General features: G+C 48.2%; 2 protein-coding genes across 8 annotated transcripts in view; one reads left to right on the top strand and one right to left on the bottom strand.

Moving 5' to 3' along the window:
* The window catches only part of LOC125334099 (CREB binding protein), a 96,605-nt gene extending 86,570 nt beyond the window's left edge, over positions 1-10,035 (bottom strand). For all 5 annotated transcript variants that reach the window (XM_048320567.1, XM_048320566.1, XM_048320565.1 and 2 more), the window contains exon 1: positions 9,756-10,035. In XM_048320567.1, coding sequence (XP_048176524.1) covers positions 9,756-9,840 — 85 coding nt within the window. In that variant the 5' untranslated portion in view covers positions 9,841-10,035. The remainder of the gene's footprint in view (positions 1-9,755) is intronic.
* LOC125334101 overlaps positions 10,026-24,106 on the top strand; it is a 29,466-nt gene continuing 15,385 nt past the window's right edge. Inside the window, exon 1 of one of the 3 annotated variants that reach the window (XM_048320572.1) lies at positions 10,026-10,220. In XM_048320572.1, the coding sequence (XP_048176529.1) occupies positions 10,092-10,220 (129 nt within the window). In that variant the 5' untranslated portion in view covers positions 10,026-10,091. Of the gene's footprint in view, positions 10,221-10,726; positions 12,357-24,106 lie in introns of those variants that run through there. The other 2 variants (XR_007207071.1, XR_007207072.1) reach the window with 2 other exon arrangements.

Consider the following 24,106-nt stretch of genomic DNA (forward strand, 5'->3'; position numbering starts at 1 on the left):
TTACCGGGAGACTTTCCTAATATATATATTCAATCAATTAACTCGTTTCAATGTCACCATTTTTTCCCCCCTTAGCTCAGCCCGAGAGGTGACAAACATCCTAAGGTGTTTCATTATGTGACTTATTATCTCAAACGTATCTCACAGCAAGCAGGAGGAGAACTATCAAATTCAGTTTCATTTTTTACAGCATAATCTCTGCTTGAGACGTGACTGGGAGTTTTCATGTCAAAAACTGACTGCTCGTGCACGGAGCCGACACTGAAGTCCAGCACACAAGCAGTATTTTCACCGTGCCTTTCTTTCATGCCAACATAGCTGTCACATTTCACTGAGCCCAATTTTGTTTTGTAAGGCTTCTTTCAATCACGCCAGACCCCAGCAGACAAAGCCTCAACAGTTCAGAGCTCCAGCCATTCCCTAAAATTCACTGTCAGGTAGTTCCCCTCAATAGCCACACTGTGTGGTACAGTCAGCAATTACCACATCCATTCCAACTTCCTCTTGAGGTTTGAGGATTCTGTAATTTATTGTTTCATAAAAGACAGTTCTTGCATTTAATGTTTTACAGCAATTAAACAATGCATTAATGGAAAATCTAAAATTTCCAGTAAGGAAACTTTACATTTGTGTCTTTTTCTAATGTGACACCAAAAGCTTGTAAACGGACATGCACCTGGACCTTGACTTTCAGCAGAGCAGCACCACTTCTTCTGAACACAATGTTTAGCAACCAGGTTGAGAATGATGGTGATGAGGGACCTGGCTGGGTAAAGGAGATGGCTGGGTGGGGGGTGGTGAGGGGGAATGAGGGATCCAACATCAAGGATCTGGATGAATCTCAACTATTTATGGCTTGCATAATAAGAGATTTGAATATTTAACTATATTTCTACCTGTCTGATCATTTAAACTACCTGCACTTGGGATGAGAAAGGAATACAGTCTGGGTCACTCATTCCTAAGTCACTGGACTGGTCAAAACTCAAATATGTTGATATGAACCTCACCTTTCGGAATTCTTGGGACTTATCTCTAGAAAATTCATTGGAATCATCATCATGGCTCTCTCTTGTTTACAGACCCACAGTCACTCAAGTTGGAAGGGAAATCAGGAGGTCTGTCTGCAGCCCAGGCCTCCACCTCCTCTCAAAGGGCACATGCTCCAGCCCCCAATCTCCTCGGCAGCCCTTCACTAAACTCACTCCAGCTCCTCCATGACCTTCCCAGTGATGGATAGGAGGCAGTCTGTAGCTGACTGTATCGTCTTTGAACCCTTTTTGAAAATGGATCTAACACTTGCCTTCTCTTGCTTTCCTGTGGCTGGGATTTTAGAGACAGCTCCTAATATCTTCCCCAATCCATTTTTGTAAGACTTCAGCAACTAAGTGACTTTTCAAAACTGAAGCTTGTTATACAAACAAATCACTAATGAAAACTAATGAAAAAAAAAATCATTCTCTTCTAACCTCTACTGCAGTACTACCAGTATTCCTGACTCAGCTCCTGACACCAGCTCCAACACCAGAGACACGAGCCAGGATGGGGAAAATGTGCATATACACTAAGGTGTGATAACAACTACCACCTGATACAGGAAAAGCCACCTGTTCTGTCCCAGTCCTCCCCCTCACCTCCACGAAAAGAGAGCAGTATAAACTGAGATCCTCCCTTGGTCATACCAGGTTTAGTTCCCAGCCTCTTTCCACTTGCATGTTGTGTACCACAATGTCATAACCTCATGGTTCTCTCTGCTCTACTTGTCCAAGTTGTCTCCATCATCTCTCTTTTGCTGTGCTCATAGTGACAAAACAACCGGTGTTAAAAGTCTAGAAAAACCTGAGATACTGGTTTATTTCAGAAATAATTGCTGGGTTTAGAGATTATTCTACCCTTTCATAAAAATAAATCATAGATTACTCAAATGTTTCCCTATCAATTACAAAGCAGTATACGAGGGCACATTAAATGGCCCTTGCACCTGGCATTAAGGTTCATATAAAGAAGCAAATATGAAAGATATCCAGATAAGAAGCTAGTCTCTAATCTCTTCCCAGAGGCCAGAGGGGAAAAAAGCCAAGGTAACTCCAAAATGTGTGGCAGAAGCAGCCCAACAAGAGCGCTCACTCTGGTCTGGTCTTAGAAGTATCGGATAGGAAATGACAGATTGCCTTTGCCTTCCTCTGCCTCTCTCCAAAACCATTCTTTCTCTTAACTGTTTCCCAAAGTATCTTCGCTATTTTGACACAGTTGCCATGTCTGCTCTTGTGAACAACTGTAAATCCCACCCAGCAGCATCCACAAGACACACATGGCTACTGTCACAGCGCACATGGCTACCAGGCTAACGCTCTTACAGACCAGAAGGTTTCATTAAATTTATTTGCCATAAGAAGAGAAATCCGGACAGAAGGAAGAGGAGGCAATCTGCCTATGGACTGGGAGACACCACACTGGGAACATCAGCTTCTCATTCACAAGATCATCTTGAAGAAGATTAAATACTTTCAGGTTCTTGGAGCACATTAACGTTAACAGAAGCGAGACTGTGTTCTCATCCTATCACAAACACACACATCGTGTCTCTTGCCCAAATTTAACAGCTGACAGAATATTTAAGTTCAGAATGACCCTTTTAAAAGGAATCATCTGAGAGTCGGGTAATTAATAGTGGGCACTTGCTTAAGTCAGCATGAAATGCACAGTCCGTACCAAGCCAGTATCTGCTTGTGCCTGCCCTGAGTTGGCTCCCACAGCTGCCAGACCCACAGCTTCCCTTATGGCTGTGCCACCCTCACTGCCCACCTGGAAAGGAAATCAGCACATAACGCACAAGAACACAAATTGTCTTGACAAACAAACTTTAACTGTGACATTCCCTGGCCAGAGACTTCTTAGTGAATATATTGCCAACACAGGTGGCTCAGATTTTGAAGTGCTCCGTTCCCGATGCTCCCCACAATGACTGACAGTGTCAGTGGTGAGAACTCGAGCTCAGTTCTGGCTCAGGAGCTCCCTTCAGCTACATGAGTCCTTCTAAGAAAACTCCCACCTTAACACACCTTCTCCAACAAAACCACAGAACATGCCTATTCTGTGAAGGGCGAAATATATAAATATGTACTTGAAGTAATACTATTAAACAAGGAAAAAACCTAAGCAACATTACTATGAAACAGGCAAGTCTGGGGTCTCCTCTGTGATGTACAAAAGCTGCAAAAGTACATTTCCATTCTTTTTAATGCCACTTTTTCCTCCCTATTTCTGATACCAAATTTAAGGGAACTGTCTTCTGCTTGGCAACTCAAATTCAGCTGTGCAAGGACATACAACCCAAAACAAACCAAACATACATGAGGAAGCAACAGCAGACGTGCATGTAAAACTAATGATTTTTGTATATTAATGTCTAAAAAAGCTTCCAACCGTAACTGACAATACAAAAAAACATAAATACCTCATAAATCTTTTACTTTAAAACACTGATTTCAGTGAGATGAGGCTGTTTTGAACCTTTCTCATTAATACTTTCCTTTAGGGAGTTTATGAACTTAGGAAAAAACTTCACAGCTATTCCAAACCAGACTCATACTCAGTACTTACTCAACTCAAGCCACTCGGTAATTTCCCCATCTCTTTTCTCCATGAGATGAGACTACACAAGAGATGACACAGAAGTGATGACATCAGCAACACCCACTAATAACCCAGCTATCGAAGTACCCGTGGTGGCAAAGCTGGGCAGAGCAAGAGAGCAGCTCGTGCGCTTCTGGTGACACACACACGGACAGGGGCTGCAATCTAATGTCCCATTTTACTTCTCACACTGCAGCAGAAAGTCTCCAGCTCTCATTCCTCTCTGCCGTGTCCAACTGCAACAGGAAAATGACTGGGAGACAGGGAGAAACAGTCATTCAGGGAAGAACGACTCCTTTTCCCACTGCTGTCTTCCCAAGGAAGTTTCCACAGCACTAAAGGTGACCAGCAGGGAAGCAGGGGATTATTTTACAGACTTATAGATGTATAAATAAAAATATATCCAGACACAAACTGCAAACCAAAGATATTGTATTTATCCAGAGTCATAAACAAGATCCTTATTTCTCAATGGCGGCAAATAAGAAAGCAGGAAAGGAAGAGTATGCTAAGAGATTTAGATTACGAGTTGTAATTATCACTGCTAATAGAAATTACAGTTTTCTTTTAATTCACACTTATGATTCTGCAAAACACTTAATAGTATTTGTTGAAGCATCTTTATTAAAGAGTTTTCCAAATAAACAATTTAGGTTGTCTCTGTATCTTAGACATCTGAGAAGACAGATGGAAAACATAACATATGTTAAAAGAAAGATTTACAAAGCAAAAATTCTTGAAAGTGTAAACCAAATTAGGGTGGAAGTGTCAGATTTCTAAGTTATCCCTCATGTTTTTACACTGTATAAGAACAAACCCCAGATTTTTTCAAATCAGGTTTTTCAACTACCCCCTCCACCTTGATTTCACATTAACCTGCAGTGTTTTGTTAATAGGGTAAGGGGTTTTTTTTATGTTCTTCTCTCTTAGCAGGTAGCAACAGTAAGTACAATATCTAATAAAGATAAACACTAAGAATTTGTGGGGGTTTTTAATGTGAAGCTGCAGGTATAATAAAAAAGCACAGCATGTTGCTGTAGAAATAATTAATGGCACTGGACGATGACTCCAAGGAATGTCCAGACAAAATAGAAAGTGAATAATCTGCAGCAGAAAAACTGGAAATCATTTCACAAGCTACCAAGAGATCTCTGGAGTACAGCAAAGACACAGCCTCTCCTCCTGCCTGCTGCTGGCAGGGCTTCTCCAGAAGCTCTATGCCACAGCACAGGACAGCATTTTCCTAGTTAAGTTTAAGTCACTGGAGGGGGAATAAGTTTGGAAAAGTCCCCAGTACATCTGCAATTATCAAAGTACGAATTTCAAAAAATAAAGGAATGGGCAAAATGGTAGGACTCTGGACTGCCACATATGATCAGGCTGGCAGATCATCTGCTCAACTTTTCATCCCACACAGGCATGAGTGCCAAACTCCTCGGAAAAACCTGTAAAAGCCTACAAACATTGAGAGAGTACACAATACCCTGCTATCAGCAATGCCTCAGGAACTGGTAAGAATTAGCTGCGCTAGACTCTATAAATGAGCCCATTTCTAATCTTACAAATCTCCTGTCCTAGATCACAAACACTGGCATCAAGTTATGCAGGTCAGTCACTGCAGGTGGAAAAAACCCCAACAGTTTGTATCAAACTTCTAGCTCAAAGTAAACATCTTGCTTGGCATCATCCTCTCCCATCCACCACCCCCATGGTTACATGAGTCTTAAACAATATAACCATGAAGTATTCCACAAGAAACAATATAGCTATGAAATATCACACCTCATTTTTCCCATCCCAGATAGTTAGGGCACAAGTACCACAAAACAAACAAACAAACAAACAAACAACAAAACAAACAAAAAGGACATCCCCATGGAATAATTACAACTATGCACACTCCTTCACCTACAGCTTTTCAGAAAATTAATTTCTTCCCCAAATTTTCTGCCTATAAATGCAAGTCTGTTCACTTAATGAAATTATCCTTTTCCTTGTTCTAGGGAGAGGATAAGGAAGCCCGCGTGTAACTGTGATTCTTACTGTCACAGCACACACACGACACTCAAGTTTTGCACGTATCATACAAAACAAGCGCAGACCGATTATACAGGCTTCCACGAAGCTTTTCAGCCACGCAGGAATGAACCCTTTAAAACATCCATACTAACGCTTTCATGTGCCCAAACAAAATCTGGGTTTAGATCACTGAGATGTCACTCCATCTGAAGTCTCTGCTAAGAATGTGAACACAAGCTTAGAAAACCTCGCTGCCTTTCCTCCAAGCTACTTTGCTGTTGTCCACCTCTTTTCAAACTAAAACCTAAATCCACTGCAATACACCTATCTGGTTTTTGGCAGGAGAGTAGGATCAAATCAGGCTGCGCATTGACACGAACTCCCTTCTGCAAAGTTCTGTGGCTGGCTGGGAGTCAGCCAGAGATCTACTTATCTCAGCACGTAGGGAGGCACGTGCAACAGGGCCAGCCTTTCCCCAGTGCAAAATCCGGGCCCTGGATGCCAACACATGGGCCGCGAAGAGAACAGGAGTTATCGGGGAGCTGGGCTTGCAGCTTTTGCGGCAGCAGCCACGCGGTTTAATCCGCGTACAATCGGAAGTTAGGGAGGAGAAAAGAATTAAAAATCAACAAACCCCCCTACAAAAGGAAGTATGAAGTGAAAACCTAGCTCTAATGGACGTTGGAAGCTGCTCAATCTCACCTTCTTCCCAACTTCACCTACTTTAGGAATTTGTTAACTCCTGATGCCATCAGGGACACCCTCTGCTCTGGCCCAGATTACGCTGTGTTGTTTCTGGAACTGGCGCAGCACCACAGCAGCAGAAGCTGCAGGGAACACAATGAACACAGACAGAAGTATGACTTCAGTGAAACCCAGACTCTCACCAAGCTACCTGCAGAAGGGACCACAGTCCAGGGGCCCCTGAACACCTCCAGCTGTGCTGCTGCTCCATTCAAGCGCATTTTTCCCAACCAGCCCGAGAACGCCGCCAGGTCTCTGTATATTCAGCTGAAGGACTGATGCCAGCAATGTACAAAATAATCACAACACTCAGTGTTAAAATAACACACTGCCATAAGCAAAGTTACTGTAATTCTACTTTTTGTAGAAGTCCCTTGTTTATTCTGTGGTGCTGGATGAGAATGTCTCACAACAGCCACAGAGGAGACAAATGTTTAGGTATGAAAACGCCTGTGTATCCAATAAAGCAGTAATTAGACAAAAGCACTACTCCTACCTGGCTAGACAAGGAAAAATCTTTCCCACGGACGTTTTACCACAGGAGTCAGCTCGTTCAATACGGCACAGCAATGGCAAGCGAAGTTAACAGCCAGAAGTCTTAACCTTCCTTATTGATACAAAGAGCAGTGGGGCAACTGCAAAATGGGACTATCATGAAATTTAACAATGGTCACAGCACCCATTTCTGTTATCCTTTCATCTCTGCTCCCTTCTGCAAGATCAGACACCGGATTTAGCTGCTTAGGTTTAACAGAAAAGGCTGTACTTTCAGAAGGTAAGCAGACCAATTTCAGTGGCACAAACTTTGCCCCGGTAAGCTGAGGAGCTATTTTTATCAGAAAGATTAAAGGCAGCTAAAACTTACCCTGACAAAAGGAGTTGCTTAACATCACCGCATCAAAGCATCAAGAGAAATATAAACAAGGAGGAGAGCAGTTGCTTTCTGCCCAGTGTTCAGGCCTGCCATCAGAGCCTCGGGTGCGAGCATTTGCAGGCTTGAGCCGAACTGTTCAGCAGGGCCCAATGCGGCAGCGGTGAAAGCACACCCCCCTCACGGCAGCCGCAGCACCCACCAGTGTAGGGCTACCACTGCAATTACAATTCTGTTCAACAGAACAGAATTCTGTTCAACTCACTGCTCATCCAGGGCAAAAGCCTCAGACCCATCTCCCCAGGCTCCCCCAACCAAAAGGCCACTTTCCAACAGAAACTTTTTCATTTAAGTCCCAGCACCAGGGAGCAGCCTGGTTAAGTTCCAGGAACAGGCATTTGACAGCAAACACTACTCAAACTATTTGTATCACCTGCCACAATACACAGAAACCTTCAGCAATCCTTCACCAAGCAGCATTAACTGCTGGCAACAAACTTAGAAATGCTTTTCCCAAAAACAACCCTCTCTTTAAGTGCACAAACATTACCCGCACCCTTGGCAGAGAAGTATTTTTGCCTATGGAACACCAGGACGACAACGGAACTCCATGGACACACTTGTCCAGAATACAACTTGGGGTTTGCCATCCCAGTACCCACAGGCCCCCTGAGCCCTGCAGAACTTTCTGCAGATGCTGGAGTTCACACATCTAGCACCACACAGAGCTCCCTGAGACACACGAGAACTTGCTGAACAGGACATAATTAAGACTGAAGCATTCCAGAACAGCCCAAGTGAACTTCAAAAAAGAAAAAAAAAAACACCCCAAAACCCAAGACACTGCTTCAAACACCTCTCACTGGCTACCAGGAGAGTCTAAAATGTCTAGCTGAAGAGTTGAAGAAAAACTGTATTTGTCCTGTGTTACAAAGTGCATTTCGCAGCAAGTTGTGTATCAGCCTTCCATATATTCCACTGCTTCCACAAAAGGGATTAACACAGCTCAATCACAAGACCTCACCTAGATATTCTCTGATACTGTTTCTTTCTTCCTTGTTTCATTTATTTACAGGCTGAGAAGAAAAGGTTTCCATAAAAAAACCCCTCAAGGACCGAAGCATCTGTAAACTGTTGCCAAATGCAGATTGAGCAAGACGAAAAACCCACAGAATTTATCAGCTCAATTATAGTAATATTTTTTTTTCAGTCTATGAAAACACAGCAGGCATAGCATGATTAACTTATCGCTATCCCTTCCACAAGATTCATTAATCTCTGAAAGCAGAAATTCAAGTCCAACAGACTTTGTGTTCTTCTGAAACCACTCTTTCGGGGACTGAAACAGTCAGAACACCGGGAGAGGCCGGTCCAGGCACACATGCTCTTGTGCACACACGTGTGTATTTACAACGGGCACACGCTGGCTGGAAACGAGACGTGCTGATGTGTTTTATTATCTACAAATCCATCACAATTGAAGAAAAAGGCACGCCAGAGACACTACGCGACACAGACCAGTCGCAGTGACTGCCAGGCTGCCGGGCATTTCGGCATACAAGCAACCCCACAACTTCAATTATTATCTGCAAATCGTTTGGGGTTTAAAGGAAAAATGCTTGGAACAGTTTAAGCCAAAAGCCTTAAAACCTTGGTCACAGGTTGGGAAGTAAAAAAAGCACGAAGTATTAACTGGAGGGTAGAATTAGATGGTCTTCAAGGTCTCCAACTCAAATCATTCTATGACTAAGAAGCTATTAAGGAGTTTTTATTCTGTAGTGTGTTGCACACAGGGGCACAGTGAAAGAGCCTGTATAGGGATACTAGTTGTGGGTAATCTGAGGGTTTAAGGAGTACATAGAAACCTCGACTACCCTTCCAGGAAGGCATCTTCAGCTTTAAGCTGAAGGAGGGTAGATCTAGATTCGGTACCGGGGAGATTTCCCGATTCCTTCCTTTGACGGTAGTGAGGCCCTGGCACAGGCTGCCCAAAGAAGCTGTGGCTGCCCCATCCCTGAAAGTGTCCAAGGCCAGGCTGGACGGAGCTTGAGCAACCTGAGAGAGTGGAAGGTGCTCCCCAAGGCAGGGGATGGAACAAGACGGGCTTTAAAATCCCTTCCAACCCGAACCATTTCACGATTGTACGATAAGCATGATGGTACCTACGCCTGGCCCTTCTCTATCCGCACCCCACTCACCTGTGCACCCCCATCACCCAAACCGAGGCATTAAAAACGAAGATGATGGATGAAAAGAAGGGAAACCCAACTCAAAAAACGTCTCTTTTCAACCGCTATTTATAGCCGGGACGGTACTTGGCGTACGGGTCCCGCCCGGTAACTTCGACTGCAGGAGGCCCAACCCACCCCCGCCAGGAACCGCGGCAGGGCGGGCGGTCCCCCCAGGCCCTCCCCTCCGGCGGGGCGGGGGGGTGAGGGGGGTGAACCGCCGTAGAACCCCGCCCGAGCCACCCCCGCGGCCTTACCTGTGCTATCGCTGGCGGAGAAGCCCGGCGAGTTGAGCTTGGCTCGCTTGGGGTTGGGCGGCCCGTCGAGTAAGTTCTCCGCCATGGTGGCCGAAGCGGCGGAGCCGGTGATCGTTGTCGGGGGGTGCCCGGGGGGGGCCGAGCTCGCTGTCCCCGCTCCTCCGCCGCACGGGAACCCAACAGCGCCGCTCAGTGCCCGGCCGGCCGCCCCCGCTCCCCCATGCCGGGCCGCCGCAGGCCGCAGGGAGGAGGGCTCGGGGCGGGGAGCGAAGGGCCCAGCGCCCCCTCCCTGCCGGCCGCGCTCCTCCCGGGCGCTCCCCCCGCCGCGGTGCCCGGATGGCGGCTCAGGCCGTCACTCGGGGCGCATTCCGCCCCCCCACACGCTCCCCTCGCCTCGCCCCGTCCCCTCCCCTCCGCGGCGGCGGCTTCGCCCCGGCCCCCGCCCGCCGCCCGCCCGCGGCTGAGGTAGGGGAGGGAGGAGGGGGGGGGGGAGGAGAAGAGAAGGGGGGGGGGGGGGGGGGGCAAAAATTAAAAAAAAGGAAAAAAAATCACCAAAAAGCGGAAAAACGCGCCGACCCCCCAAAAACGCCCCAAAACAATGAGCGCGGCGCGGCGGCGGCGGCGGCTCCCGGTGGCGGCGGCGGCGGTCAGTTGGCTCCGGGCGGCTGCGCCCCGCTGGCTCGAGCCCCCTGTGCGCGTCGGCGGCGCTCGGCGCGGCTGCCCCGTGCGGCGGCGGGGCGGCCCCGCTGCCCCGGCCCGGCCCGGCCCGGCCCGCTCCGCCCGCGCCGCGCTCCGGCTCCGCGACAAGATGGCGGCTGTTGATTCCTCAATTAAAAAAAAAAGTTTTTTTTTCTCTTCTCTTTTCCAGAGACCTCGGGGGCGGGGCGGGGGCGGGGCCTGCGCGCTGCGTCACCGCGCTCGCGGTGCGGCCCCGCCCTGCCGGAAAGGCGCGCGCGGCGCCGGAAGCGCCCGGCGCCGTCCTCAGTTGCTCCGCTGAGGGGCTCGGGATCGGTGGTGAGGGGCGGGTCGGGCGGCGACCCCGCTCCACACACCGCGCCTGGGGCGCCGTACGCTCGCTCTCCGCCGCCGTGCCCCGCCTCGGTGCGTTCCGCTCCCGCCTCGGTCTCACCAGTTTGCTTCGGTCGGGGCTCCCCCCGGAGCACCCCTCACAGCGTCCCCTCTCCGTCTCCCCTCAGATGTCTCAGGTGCCTCCTCCCGGTGCCCCCTTATAGTCTCCCCTCAGTCCCCTCAGAGTGCATCCTCCCCGCCCGTCCCCAAGTCCTCGCTTCGGTCTTCCCTGTTTTCTCCTGTCGAGGCTCCCCCTCAGGACCCCAGAGCTGTCCCCTCACAGTGTCCCCTCTCCGACTCCCCTCAAATGTCTGTTCTCCCCTCACAGTCCCTCGCAGTCACCCCTCAGTCCCAAGAGATGTCTCAGTGCTCTGTTCACAGCGACCTCTCCAAGTCTCCCCACAGTCCCCCTTTCCCCTCAATCCCCTCATAGTCACCCCCACAATCTCCCCTCGCCGTCCCACCGCGGGTGGCTCAATGGCCCTTCAGAGTCTCCCCTCAGTCCCTCAGAGCCCTCGTTTCAGTCGTTTGCCAGTCTCCTCGGTTTGCTCCTGTCAGGGCTGCCCCCTCAGGACCCCACAGCTGCCCCCTCACAGAGTCCCCTCTCTAACTCCCCTCAGATGTCTCAGTGCCCCCCTCACAGTGTTCCCTCCAAGTCTCCCCATGGTCCCCCCTTTCCCCTCTCAGTCCTTTCAGAATCACCCCCACAATCTCCCCTTTTGGTCCCACCACGGATGGCTCAATGCCCCCTCACAGTCTTTTCTCCCCTCAGTCCTCAGAGCCCCCACCCATCTCTCAATCCCACCATGGATGTCTCCTCTCAGTCTCTCCTTCCTTCCCCCTCTGTTTTCCCTCAGACTCCCATCAGTCCCCACAGAGTTACATTTCCAGTCTGCCTTCTCAGTCTCACCAAGGATGTCCCCTCTTAATGCCCCCCTCACAGCCATCCCCCTCAGAGTGTCCCTTCTCAGTTCCCCCTCAGTCACCCCTCAACTTCCCCTCTCAGTCCCACTGTGGACGTTCACTCTCAACTTCCCCCTCACAACATCCCATCCCAAGCTCTCCCTCAGTGCCCCCATTTTCCCCCCTGCCCTCAGAGGAGCCACACACGAGGGCAAATTTCCCATTGGAGCTGACCCACTCTCAGGCACCAGCATCAAACCCAGCCTCACTTTACAAACACTTTCTGCTCTGTCTAGACAGACTTCCCCAGCCCAAAACAGGTTTAGAAGACTGGAGCTCATATACTTCCATGGATTTCCGTACTGGTTCCCAACCTGAGAATCAGGTCATATAAGCCTCGGTGACGTGTGTGGCAGCAGAGCTCCTTGTATCCAAACTGGTTGCTTGGGGCTGTTTTCATCGCCTTCGTGTTGGAATGTCCTCGAAGGGCAGCCATAAAGCGAGGAGAGGCTGGAGAAGGGCTGGACACAATTCTAAGGATGTGTTGACGAGTTCCATAAGCTGAGATGGATTAATCAGCAATAATTTATTGGTTTAAAGGAGATCTCCAATGATCTCCTCCTGCAAAGAGTAAGTCTGCCTTTTGTTTACTGCAAAACTCGAATTCATTACATTTACTTCTACATTTACATGAATTTCATTACATTTACTTGCAAATTCTATATTTATTTACATGGTGCCTGTCCTTGCTGAGGTCTGGCTGTAATCACGTGGAGGTCTCTGACAGGCATCTGCTTCTATCACTGTCTTAGTTACACAAGTAAGGGCTCTCTGGTTATGCCTGATTTAATTTCCTTCAAAAGCAGTGAGTTCCCATCTGTTTCAGGATGTTCCAGTGTGGGACAGGGTTTAGTGTCTCACAGTGGCTCTAGATGTGAAAGCAACAGCTCTTGTCCAGCAGCATTTTACTGTGATAGAAGGCATTTATCCCAGTTTAGGTAAAAGGAAAATATTTTGCTGTTGGAGGTGAGGGGTCGGAGTCAGGTCAGACTGTCAGGGACAGCCAAGGACAGCAGTGTCTTTTTCTGGCTCCTGCTTTGACTTTTCAACAAGTTTGCTTGGTGTATTTTTAACTGCATCTTGGATCATGCTTTGTGCTTGCCTTGGCCATTACAACCTGGGCAACCTGAGCTAGTGGGAGGTGTCCCTACCCGTGGCAGAGGGCTGGAATGACCCAAACCAGTCTGTGGCTCTACAATTACATCACTTATGGATTTGCTGGAGTGGCTGACACCAGAAGCCCTCCATAGCACTTTGCTCCCCTCATGGCCCCCTTCCCTGCTGCTGCACTAACTCTGCAACTCCGGGATGAAGTCAGGATGGAGATTTACCACAGGGGACAGATCCTGAGCAGTCCCACAGCTACTGCCCGTCTCCAGAGGATGTTCATGCTGCGTCATTCTGGGCAACACATCCATGTTACACCAGTACTGCAGCCCTGACCACATAGCCACTGAGCCCGGGGCCCTGACAGCCCCACTGCTGTGACAGGTGCTGCTGTGTCGGTGCCTCTGAGGGAAATGCCATGTACCCACTGTTGAGAATAGGGAGAAAAGCAGAGGACATATGGAGGCCATGATTAGCTGGGAGAGCTCCTCTGTCTTTACAGCAAGTGCCTGGCTTGCCACATTTATGAAGTCAGAGAGAGGCTGTGAGTCCCAGGAACAGAGTGGGAGGGGAAGGAGGTGCTTTGGAGGGAGGGAATCCTTTACCCCAGGCAGTAGGGGCAGAGGAGGAGGATCCTGCTGCCGCTGTGTCCTGCAGCTTCTCAGTGCTGCAATGTCCCCTTAGGATGGCCCCAGTTGCCCCTGCCATGGGATCAGAACAGCACTGGGTTAGTGGCAGGAGGGAGAGGAAGACCTTGGCTGTTATCCACTGCCCCTGGAAAGAGGGCTATGATTAAATACCCTGAAGGCCTAAGAGGAGCTGGGTACCACAGCCCTTTGGTATCAGTATTACAAGACTTGGATGGCCTCACCCATTGGTAATGCCAAACATGGAACAAGCTCAAACAGAGTAGGAGGAGTTAATGAAAAGAAACTCTTTGAAAGACACTATATATCAAATACACCAATATCCCCAGTCTGGACCCCAGTGCACAGCTCCCTGCTGCCCCAGCTGATGGCTAAGCCCTTGAAAGGATTCCTGAGGCCTTCATGTGCAGTGCTCAGGAGGGAGGGTGAAGCAGGTGCTTAATGGATAACTCCTTTATTCAGGGACTAGTTCCAAGAGAAATTGCATAATAAAATCTGCACTGCTGCAGCCCATCGCCAGACTTCCTGTCTCCAGAACTAAGCTGTTTAAAGACACAGTTCCTGAGATCCTACCTTCCTTCCCTGCCCAAAACATGGAAGTATCATTTCTATAGCTTGTGACCTCAAAACCTTACAGCCAAACAATTACCAATGTTTGAATAACTTCTGAGGAGCTCTGCCCTGTAACTTGTAGTCACTGTGGCACCATCAGAGCAGTTCTCATTGGGAATGGGAGTCAGTTTTTCCTGGTAATGTTACCCAGCACCTGGTAGCCTTACCATCCCCCCCATGTGCTGCCAAAGCTGTCCAGGATAGAAGAAAAGCCCAGAACCTGTTGCCTCCTCTCCTCCTGGCCACTGCAGAAGGTGCTGCCTATTTTTTCTCCAGGCACATCTGGTTACACACACCCTGCACTCATGGGATTGTGGAGCAACTTTATGTTGAATAAGTGTTGTTTCTGGCTTCTGATTTTCATTGTGTGTGTGAATTCTGTGGTGTTCAGGAAGTGGTGGTAAGCCGGGGACCGCAATCACAGCACTGTTTTGTGTTCAGCTGTGTGTCTGTGAACTTCTGCAAACCCTTGGCTCCTTGGGCTACAGAGCCTGACGCACGTCCCAAAGGGTCTCCTTGCTTCGTTTCATGCAGAAAGACTATTTGCAGGTGGCTAAACATGTTCTGTGGGTGCCATCCTGTCATCTGTTGCTGCCAAGCACCAGTCTGATCTGATTCTGCTCTCCTTTTTAGTGAGTATTCATTAATGTAAAGCCATTTCCTATCTACTTGTTGAATAGAGTCTAGTGGGGACTGGAGGTAGACTTGGACTTTTCTGTGAATTGCTCAAAATCCTGCCCATCATCTGTCAGGACCATCTAACTTTGATGTGGAGGAACCCCCCAAGTAATGGGTAAGGCTATCTCACCAAAGCAAGAGTAGCAGTTCAGGAAAAACAGAGTCTTCTGTCATCAGCATAATTGAATCTGTCACTCTGAGGGGTCCTTCTTTCTTGTGTCCCAAATGTGAAGCCTTTTTGCTGCAGTTGCCTGTAACTTTGCCATGCCTAACAAACTATTAAGAAATATCTGTATAAGTCTCTGTGCTCTCACTCTGGGTTGTTGCTCGACAAATCTCAGACTTTGTCTGAGAGACAACAGTCCATTTACTTTATTTTTAAAGTCAAACTGCTACAAAAAATGTCTGTCTTTGGGCTCTGCTACATTATGGTTTCTCATTTCTCTGACACCAGCTTGCAACCTGCCCCACAGTCAGTTTGAAAATCGTATTTCTATCCATAAAATAGTAATCTGGGTAATCTGGGCAAGTTTCATGCCTGCCAGCTCCCTTTTAGCAGTTGCAATTAGTGGTTTATGGGTGGTTTCGACCAACATGGGCCAAAATAAAGACATGGAACATTTTTTCCCCTGCAGATTATGGTGAAAGATCCCTTTCCTGAGCACACAGAAAGGCAGGATGCCCATGGATACACTCTGACCACTTGAGATGGGAAGATTTCAGTGATTCTCACCTCCCTGCCTTGTCCCTCGGTTAAAGATATGGCCTTCTCATTGCACCATCAGTAAGAGAGGGCATTCACAAGCTCTTCAGGTGCTGCCACTCACAGTTTGGCACGAGCTGAATCCCAGATGCACAGCAGTCTGAGCTTGGGCGTTGAGCTGTGCGCTCAGGCAGTGAGCACTGCTCACACTCCCCTCTGCCAAATTCACCACAGGCTCCACCTCTTGCCTGAACCCGTATCTTGGAGCAAGACCTCATCCTTCCCACCAGGGCTGGTGCTTCCCTCCATTCATTCTGTTCCCTCCACACAGCTCAGAGCAGTGGCCTGTCAGGATCTTCAAACCTGAGGGATTGGGTGATTCCTCATCCCTTGTAAGGTGTGTCCAGATTCCTCCCATCCCATTTCTGTCCTCTGCTCATTGCCTGATGGCATCACAGAGACAAGATCTTCCAGTACCTAAAGGGAACTTAGAGAAAGAATGAGGCAAGACTATTTAGAAGAGCATGTAGTTACAGGACAAGGGGGAATGGGTTCAAATTGAGAGTAGGTTTAGCTTAGATATTAGGAAAATCTCTTCCCTGTGAGGGTGGTGAGGCCCTGGCACAGGGTGCCCAGAGAAGCTGTGGCTGTCCCATCCCTGAAAGTGTCCAAGGCCAGGTTGGACGGGGCTTGGAGCAAGCTGGGATAGTGAAAGATGTCCCTGCCCATGGCAGAGGGGTAGAACGAGATGAGCTTTAAGGTCCCTTCCAAACAAAAGTATTCTGTGATTCTGTAATCAAGGGCTCAGGACTTTTGACCACATTAAGCATTGCTCCTTTCAATTCATTGCCATCCAAGCATTTATTAACCTACTTGGACACGCTGCATATGTCTTTTGTGGAAGTAATTCATTACTATAAACCTCATAGTTCTTTATTTTTTTCTGCCTCTGCATATAGTTTGCGTTTTTTTCTAATCAGTAGCAATGCTCACAGCAATGCAGTGACTTCATGTAAGTGTCTGGGATGACATTCCTTGTGTTCTGGCTGACAGTCCTTATTTTTTGCTGCAGCAAAATCTGGTGTTCCCAAGAAAACTCTGGCTGAGTTCACAGTCTCACTACCATCCTGTTAGTCACCTGTGTGCAAAACTCTGCTGAGTCGCTGTCAAGCGAGGCCATGGGGACACTGGTGGCATTTTTCCCTGCTCTGCCATTGTCCTGGTTGGTGGAGGCTGCCACAACAGCACGGCTCTGCAATTCGTCCTGCTCTGTACGGCCTTGCCTGTCCCTCTGCCTCTTCTCTTCTTGGTTATCTCAAGGAGCTTAATTCCTGGGAAACTATCTGTACCTTCTCAGTGTTAATCCTGGCTCCCACACCAGCCTTTAAGCTTTTTGTTGTGGATTCAACTCCTCACAACTCTTAAAAAACTTTATTTTTCATCAGAGACTTTGCTGAATTCCCATAGTCCTCCAGAGAGCAACCCCAAGCTCTTCTGCAGTGTCAGCCTCTCTCTTTCTGCTGAGTTAAAAGCCAGCTGTGAAATGTTTTGGATGTAGGTGGCGGACAGGTCCCTCACCCTCTCCATTAGGCTCCAAGAGTTAACTCTGCCCAAGTTCTTGGAGAATGGTACAGACTCAGGTGGCTGCCCTGTCCTTGCTCTAGCACTGCCATGTGCAATCATAGAATCATGAAATGGTTTGGGTGGGAAGGGACCTTAAAACCCATTTGTTCCAACCCTGTGCCATGGGCAGGGACACCTTCCACTGTCCCAGGCTGCTCCAAGCTCCGTCCAACCTGGCCTTGGACACTTCCAGGGATCCAGGGGCAGCCACAGCTTCTCTGGGTACCCTGTGCCAGGGCCTCCCCACCGTCGCAGGGAAGAATTTCTTCCTGCGGACTGTGTGCTCCTCCCATGGAGGAAAGGGCCCCCAGTGGCGACCAGGAAGCCTTTCTGGGCTGGGTCTTGGAAAACTGTCCTGCTGAACCAGTTCCAATTTGTATGAAATTCTTCAATATTCATCAGGGCAGGGAGGGCATTGAGCTGGGTTGACAAGGAGAATACATTAACTGCCTGTTTGTGCCTACAGCTTCACTCTTCCCTCACCACAAGAGCTCTTTCCTTGTTTTGAGTAAAAAAAGGGCAACTTCCACAGGAACTTGAAGCTCAATGCTCACTGGTTTGGGACCAGTAGAAAGTGGGACTGGCCCAGCCCCACATTGCCCCACAAGTTGGATGATGGTGACTCTTTTCACCCTTTTTCTAGCAGACATGTCTGTGGAAAACTTTGCCTTCTGTAGGTAACTGGTGTGCTCAAGCCTTCAGTGAGTACTCAGAAAACCCCCTGAAGTTTCCGCTTTCAGAATCTGGAAAGAACCAAAACCTTCTGATTTATTACTTGACAATGAAAACACTTAATTTCCATGCTGTGTGAACAAAATTTTAAAAAGAGCTTTTACCTCCAAAACTGGGAAAATAAGGGGAGTAAGAAAGGACAAAACGACTAAAACACATCAACCCACTCACCTTCCCCTCGGCAAATTTTTCACATTTGAATCAAACCAAATTCCTTATTTTTTATTGTTATGGCAGCAACCAGTTCAAAGGCTCCACTGTTTCTCCAGCCCTGTGGTTCTCTCAAACAGCTCCTTGGGCACAGCCTGGTTCTCATGCATCCCAGCTGGATGCATCTTGCATCCCTCCTATTGCCTTGTTTCGGCTCCCTGAATCATACCTGGCATTTCCCGGGTGCCCAGCATAGAGCCAAACCCAAACCTTTCCTGGTGACTTAGTCCAGAGTTTCTCCCAAACACAACATAAGGGCTTTAGCTGGAAAACCTCATTAATCATCTTTCACTGTAAGTTTGCATGAGCTCCTAAATAATGGGCTCAGGTGAAAGTAGAACTAATTATTGTCATTATGGCTTCTAGCTCATAGAAACATGGAATGACAGACTGATTTGGAAGGGACTTTGAAGACCATCTTATTCCACCCCTCTGCCATGGGCAGGGACACCTTCCCCTAGACCAGGTTGCTCCAAGCCTCATCCAACCTGGCCTTGAACACTCCCAGGGAAGGGACAACCACAGCTTCTCTGGGCAACCAATTCAGATTAGGGGGATCAGAGCAGGGCAGCAAAGTGACTGCGGTGGTGGTGATCATCAGCACAGAAAAACTGGGATCATTTCCACTGGAAAACTTGTGAGAGAATGACTCCAGTGAGGTGCTCTACTCTGTTGCTCTCAAGGTTATCAAAGAAACGATCACACTCCCCCCCAGCTGTAGTGTCCCATTCTGTGACATTAATGGCAGGGAAATTTAAAGCCAAAGGAATCTCTTGGCACAGGATGTAATTTGCCTGGGGAAATTAGTTTCAAAAAGGATCAGAAAGTTAAATACTATTGCAGAGCTTAAATGAAGGCAAATAATTTTATAGCCAAAATAATATTTTTCTATGATAAATTATGTAGAAAGCAAGAGTAATAAAATGTGGTGCTCCAGGGAATAAACCAATCCTCGTAAAGGTCAGGAAGCTCTTTTAACGTACCTGCCATCAGTCCAGATGCGTTTTAATTTGTTTGGGTTTTGTGTTCTTGATTGGACATGATACTCTTGTGTGAAGTTCCTCAAGGCCAAACACCTCATTGGGTGGACAGAGAAGCCTTCCCCAGCTCTCTCAGGATATTGCTCCATCCTTTGCAGCAGGAGGCAGATGATTTCTGTTACACTCCTGTCCCATTCCTGCAAGACTTGACACACTGTGAGGTCTTGGTGGCATCTCTGTGACTCCATGATTTTGCTGTTACAACACTGTCTCTAATTATATCAGGGTTAACTTTTCATCTCAAGCTGTCCACCTTGGGCATGATGCATAATTCCTGTGGCACGGAGTTTCACGACTTGGCTGTCGATGTGCTCTGTGCTTTGGTCTTAGATCATCCAAGGTCGCTTGTCTTCCTGTCTTAAGCCAACAACACATCAGGTGTTAAGATGAGAAATTCCCTTTTTTCCTGCTTTTCTTCCACCCCATATCAGCTTATCCCAGCCTTGTGCTTACCAGGGAAGTGGAGCAGATCATCTCTGAATCACCCAGCCTGGAGGTCCCATCACTGTCATTCTGGAGCGGGGCCTGACAAAGTACTGCACCTCATCTCAATCCCCCAGCTCCTCCACATCCAGTGTATGGTCACATCTATTAAATCAGCCCATTTGGTCAGCTTCACCCCCCGTGGCCCAAGCCCACATCTTCCTGCTTGCCCAAAGGCTTCTCAGATGCATTCCAGGTTCCTATGTCATCCACACAAGATGACACTTGGTGCTCATTTAGGGCAATTTACCAGGCTGGTTTGAATATGAGAGCTCTGAAATTTATTTCACACTTGTGAAACAAACCCAGACCCAACTTTTTCACAATGGCTGTCAGTGATGTTCGCAGCATCCTGAAATGCTCGGGTGGAATTCGCTCATGAGCTTTGTAGAATTACCCTCTGGGAGAGAGCAAATATGGGGGAATTTGAGCTAGGAAAGGCAATTTACATTATTGAAGTGCTAAAACATGACGGAGCTGTTACCCTAGCCCAAAGACTTGATAAAATACAGGATTTTCATAGAATCACAGACTGGTTTGGGGTGTAAGGGGCCTTAAAGCCCATCTTGTTCCATCCCCTGCCATGGGCAGGGACAACTCCCACTATCCCAGGCTGCTCCAAGACCCATCCAGCCTGGCCCTGGACACTTCCAGGGATCCAGGGGCAGCCACAGCTTCTCTAGGCACCCTGTTCCAGGGTCTCACCACTCTCACAGGAAGAATTTCTTCCCAATATCCCATCTAACTTGGCCCTCTGGCAGTGGGAAGCCATTCCCTCTTGTCCTGTCACTCCAGGCCCTTGTCTAAAGTCCCTCTCCAGCTCTCTTGGAGCCCCTTTAGGCACTGGAAGGTGCATAATACAGATCATAACACATAATACAGATACCTGAGACATCTTCGAAGTACCCAGTAACCACTGCAGTCATTACATGGTCCTGGTCTCCCCCCAGCCTTCAATCAGAGATGTTTAGAGTGATCTCTGCTGCTTCCAGAGCAAAGGCTCTCCATCTTCTCCTTCCCCAGCTCTCCTGGAGGAAGCAGTGACCCTCTGCACTCCCACACCAGTGCAAGTTCCCACCACAACACTGGGACATGATGGCTTTGGTTATGACTTTGCACCATTGGCTAAGCCCAAACTAACAAACAAAGCATCCCCAAACTGTCTGGCTTTATATTTTCCTGGAGTTTAAGTCTAGTTGAAGTCATTAGATCATCTTTTCTGTATTTTTGGATGTCACATGTCACTGCATTTCAATTGAACGTTGAGCCCTGTCACTCAGGCCAGATTAAAACCCAGCAGCCCTGGGGAGAGCAGAGCTGCTGTGGGCTGACATGGGAAGTGATGAGGTGCCAGTGTGGCCCTGGAACTGCCAGGGAGGGTTTAACAGCTCACAGCAGCAGCCTGGTGCTCCAGCCTGATGGAAGGAGGATGATCCAGCCACCCTGAGCCCTCTCACTCCGCAGCTGGCACAGGACACTGAGCTTTCAGACCGGATGACCTCAAAGCACTTGGACAAGGCAAGAAATCCTTGTGGCTTCACCTCACATCTCCCTCCTTGCAGGCTGAGCCCTTCCTCCCAGTCGCTGAATTAAAACCGTGTGGTTGAAAATGAGCTAATTTTGCTTGAAAGGCTGCAAGCCCCGGTGCAGGCACCGCTCCCCTCGCACGCTGTCGCAGTACGCAGCCACAGTTGCTGCAAGAGAGCTGCGGCTCATTTCAAGGTTGAATTTGTCCAGCTTCAGTCCCTGGGATATTTACATCTCTGGAAATAATCTGGGGATGCTGCAGTCCATTACAGCAGAGCTGTTGCTTCCCTTGGTCAGATCTCTGAGCAATGCTTGGGTTTTAACACTGTGATGTCCCTACATAAACCCTTCTCTGGATTCTGTATTTTTTTTAAGATTAAGGAAAACATATTTTATTTTCAAGCTTTTCTTTGCAACTGCAAGGACCAGATATTCTTTTTTAATGACAAGAGATGAGAATCTCATGCATTTGCATCACCACAATGGTTGTAAAAACTCCTTTAACTAAACCATTGCCCAGATTTTACCAAAGACGCATGGGGCTGATGTACGTGAGGGCCATTGACACCCAGCATGAAACACACGAGCCCTGAAGTACCTAAAATTATCTCGTGTTGGGTTTTGAAGATACGTCTCCACCCTCCATTCAGAATGACAACTTTTGGCAACAACAAGAAAACAGAAATGACAGATGGTAACAAAATCTGGTACACAAACATGACAGTAGGCAATATAATGAACATTGCACCCACTCCTTCATTTATGCTAATCGGTGCTTTTGAGCAACCGGAATTGTTCTGCCAGACAGGCGCGGATCTGAAGCACGGCACAGCAAATCTCAGAGGGCCACCAACCTGAAACCAGGGTAAAACCCCAGCGGGCGACTCACTGTGAATGAAATTAAAGTATCACTAAACTCCAGCCCTGAAAAACTCCCCCCACTCCTAAAAAGCACATCGACCTCTCCTCCTGCTCTGGAATACCTGCCCTGAAAACACCACATCCACAAAACAGAGGCAGTTCGGTTTTCCTGCTACCCAAAGCTTCACCAAAATTCAGAGGAACCAGCAGAAATGAGAAGTAGCAGCCTTGCAGTCAATGTGAATTGCGCTAAATAAATGTATTTGTTACGGCAACAAAAAATTTCCTTCAGAAAGCGCTTTTCTCCCAGACTCAGCTCTCTGGGATGGACTCCGTCCCTGCGGGAAAATGGTTACTCTTCCCTTTGAAGCCCACTTATCTCACGCTGACATTCTCAGCGGAAGGTGCTATGTCACCCACAAACCTCCTTTTATTTCCTATAAAAATGTAAATCAGCCTATTTTTTCCCCCAACAACCTTATGTAATGAGCAGTGTCCTCGCTCAATCATTTTGAAGACGTGCTTTAGCCTCTATTTTATGCAGGAATCTGTAACACTGAAACCATTCCTCCCCTTCCTTCCCTGATATTTCAGTGCTTGCTCCTTTGCCTGCTGATGCAAAGCTCTGTGGCCATTCCTGGTGTGGGCAGGACCTAAAAACATCTCAGAGGGCAACAGCAACACCCTTATATTCTCCCAAGGGTATAAAATAAAGTTTCCCCACAAGTAAATTGCCAGTGCTTAAAGGAAAAAAGGGCCAACCTTAAGCACTTGCGCTCAGAGCCAGCTGGGATGTGTAATTGTACAAATCTGTGTATATTTATAATTATAAATGAGGCTGGTCCTCCATGACCAAGATTTTAAGACACTGACCTTTACAGGACCCAGTTTTCCCTTGCTTACAGCGCTGTCACACATTACCATGGCAGATGAAATGCTCTCTTCTGGGGACAGAATCACAGTGAAAACACAGGAAAAATACTGAATTTTGGTCAAAACATTTCAGTTGCTTTTGATGGCAAAAGCTCCCATGGTCTTGGTGTGTTTCCAGTAACCAGGTCTGCAAGTCCTACACTCGGCCCCAGGAGAAGGGGCTGGAGATAATCTTTGTGTCAGCGATTCATCTCATAGAATCAGAGATCTCCCACTGTCCTCATGAAGATCCACCCAGATTTCTCTGACCTGGGGAAAACTTCACTTCTCCTGCCTTCTGTCTTATTCACTTGTCATTTCCTGCCCTGGATGAAGCATTCCAGCCTGTTTAGTTGTTCCTTAGGTGAAAGTTACTCCATTTCTTTAATTGTCCTTGATGCCCATCTCCCCCTCTTCTAGACCTTCTGGGCAAAGCCACGTATCAATTTTGAGTCAAGGGGATCTCAGCACATGGAGCAGTTGGAGCAGAATCCCACCACGGATGGAGGCATGCCAGAACAGGGTTTCCTGTTCTCCTCTCTGCTTCAGTCTCAATCATTCCTAAAAATAATGCCCCAACCAACTTCCAGACTTGAAATGCTGGAGAAGCACTGACCATCAGGGCTGGGGTCTTCCAGAGACCCCCACACTGCAGCCCCTGTGTGCTTCCATAGCCTTTTTATAGAATAGTGTGGGTTGGAAGGGACCTTAAAGCTCATCTCATTCCAACACCCTGCCATGGCAGGGACACTATCCCAGGCTGCTCCAAGCCCCGTCCCACCTGGCCTTGGACACTTCCAGGGATCCAGGGGCAGCCACAGCTTCTCTGGGCACCCTGTGCCAGGGCCTGCCCACCCTCCCAGGGAACAATTCCTTCCCAATATCCCATCCAGCCCTGCCCTCTGGCAGTGGGAAGCCATTCCCTGTGTCCTGTCCCTCCATGCCTTGTCCCCAGTCCCTCTCCAGCTCTCCTGGAGCCCCTTCAGGCCCTGGAAGGGGCTCTGAGAACCCCCTGGAGCCTTATCTTCTCTGGGTGAATACCACCAGCTCTCCCAGCCTGGCTCCAGAGCAGAGGGGCTCCAGCCCTCAGAGCATCTCTGTGGCCTCCTCTGGACTCACTTCAGCAGTTACATGTCCTTCTGATGCTGGTGCCCCAGAACTGGGGGCAGCTCTGTAGGTGGGATC

Source organism: Corvus hawaiiensis, chromosome 16, assembly GCF_020740725.1.
Source record: "Corvus hawaiiensis isolate bCorHaw1 chromosome 16, bCorHaw1.pri.cur, whole genome shotgun sequence".
NCBI lineage: Eukaryota > Metazoa > Chordata > Aves > Passeriformes > Corvidae > Corvus > Corvus hawaiiensis.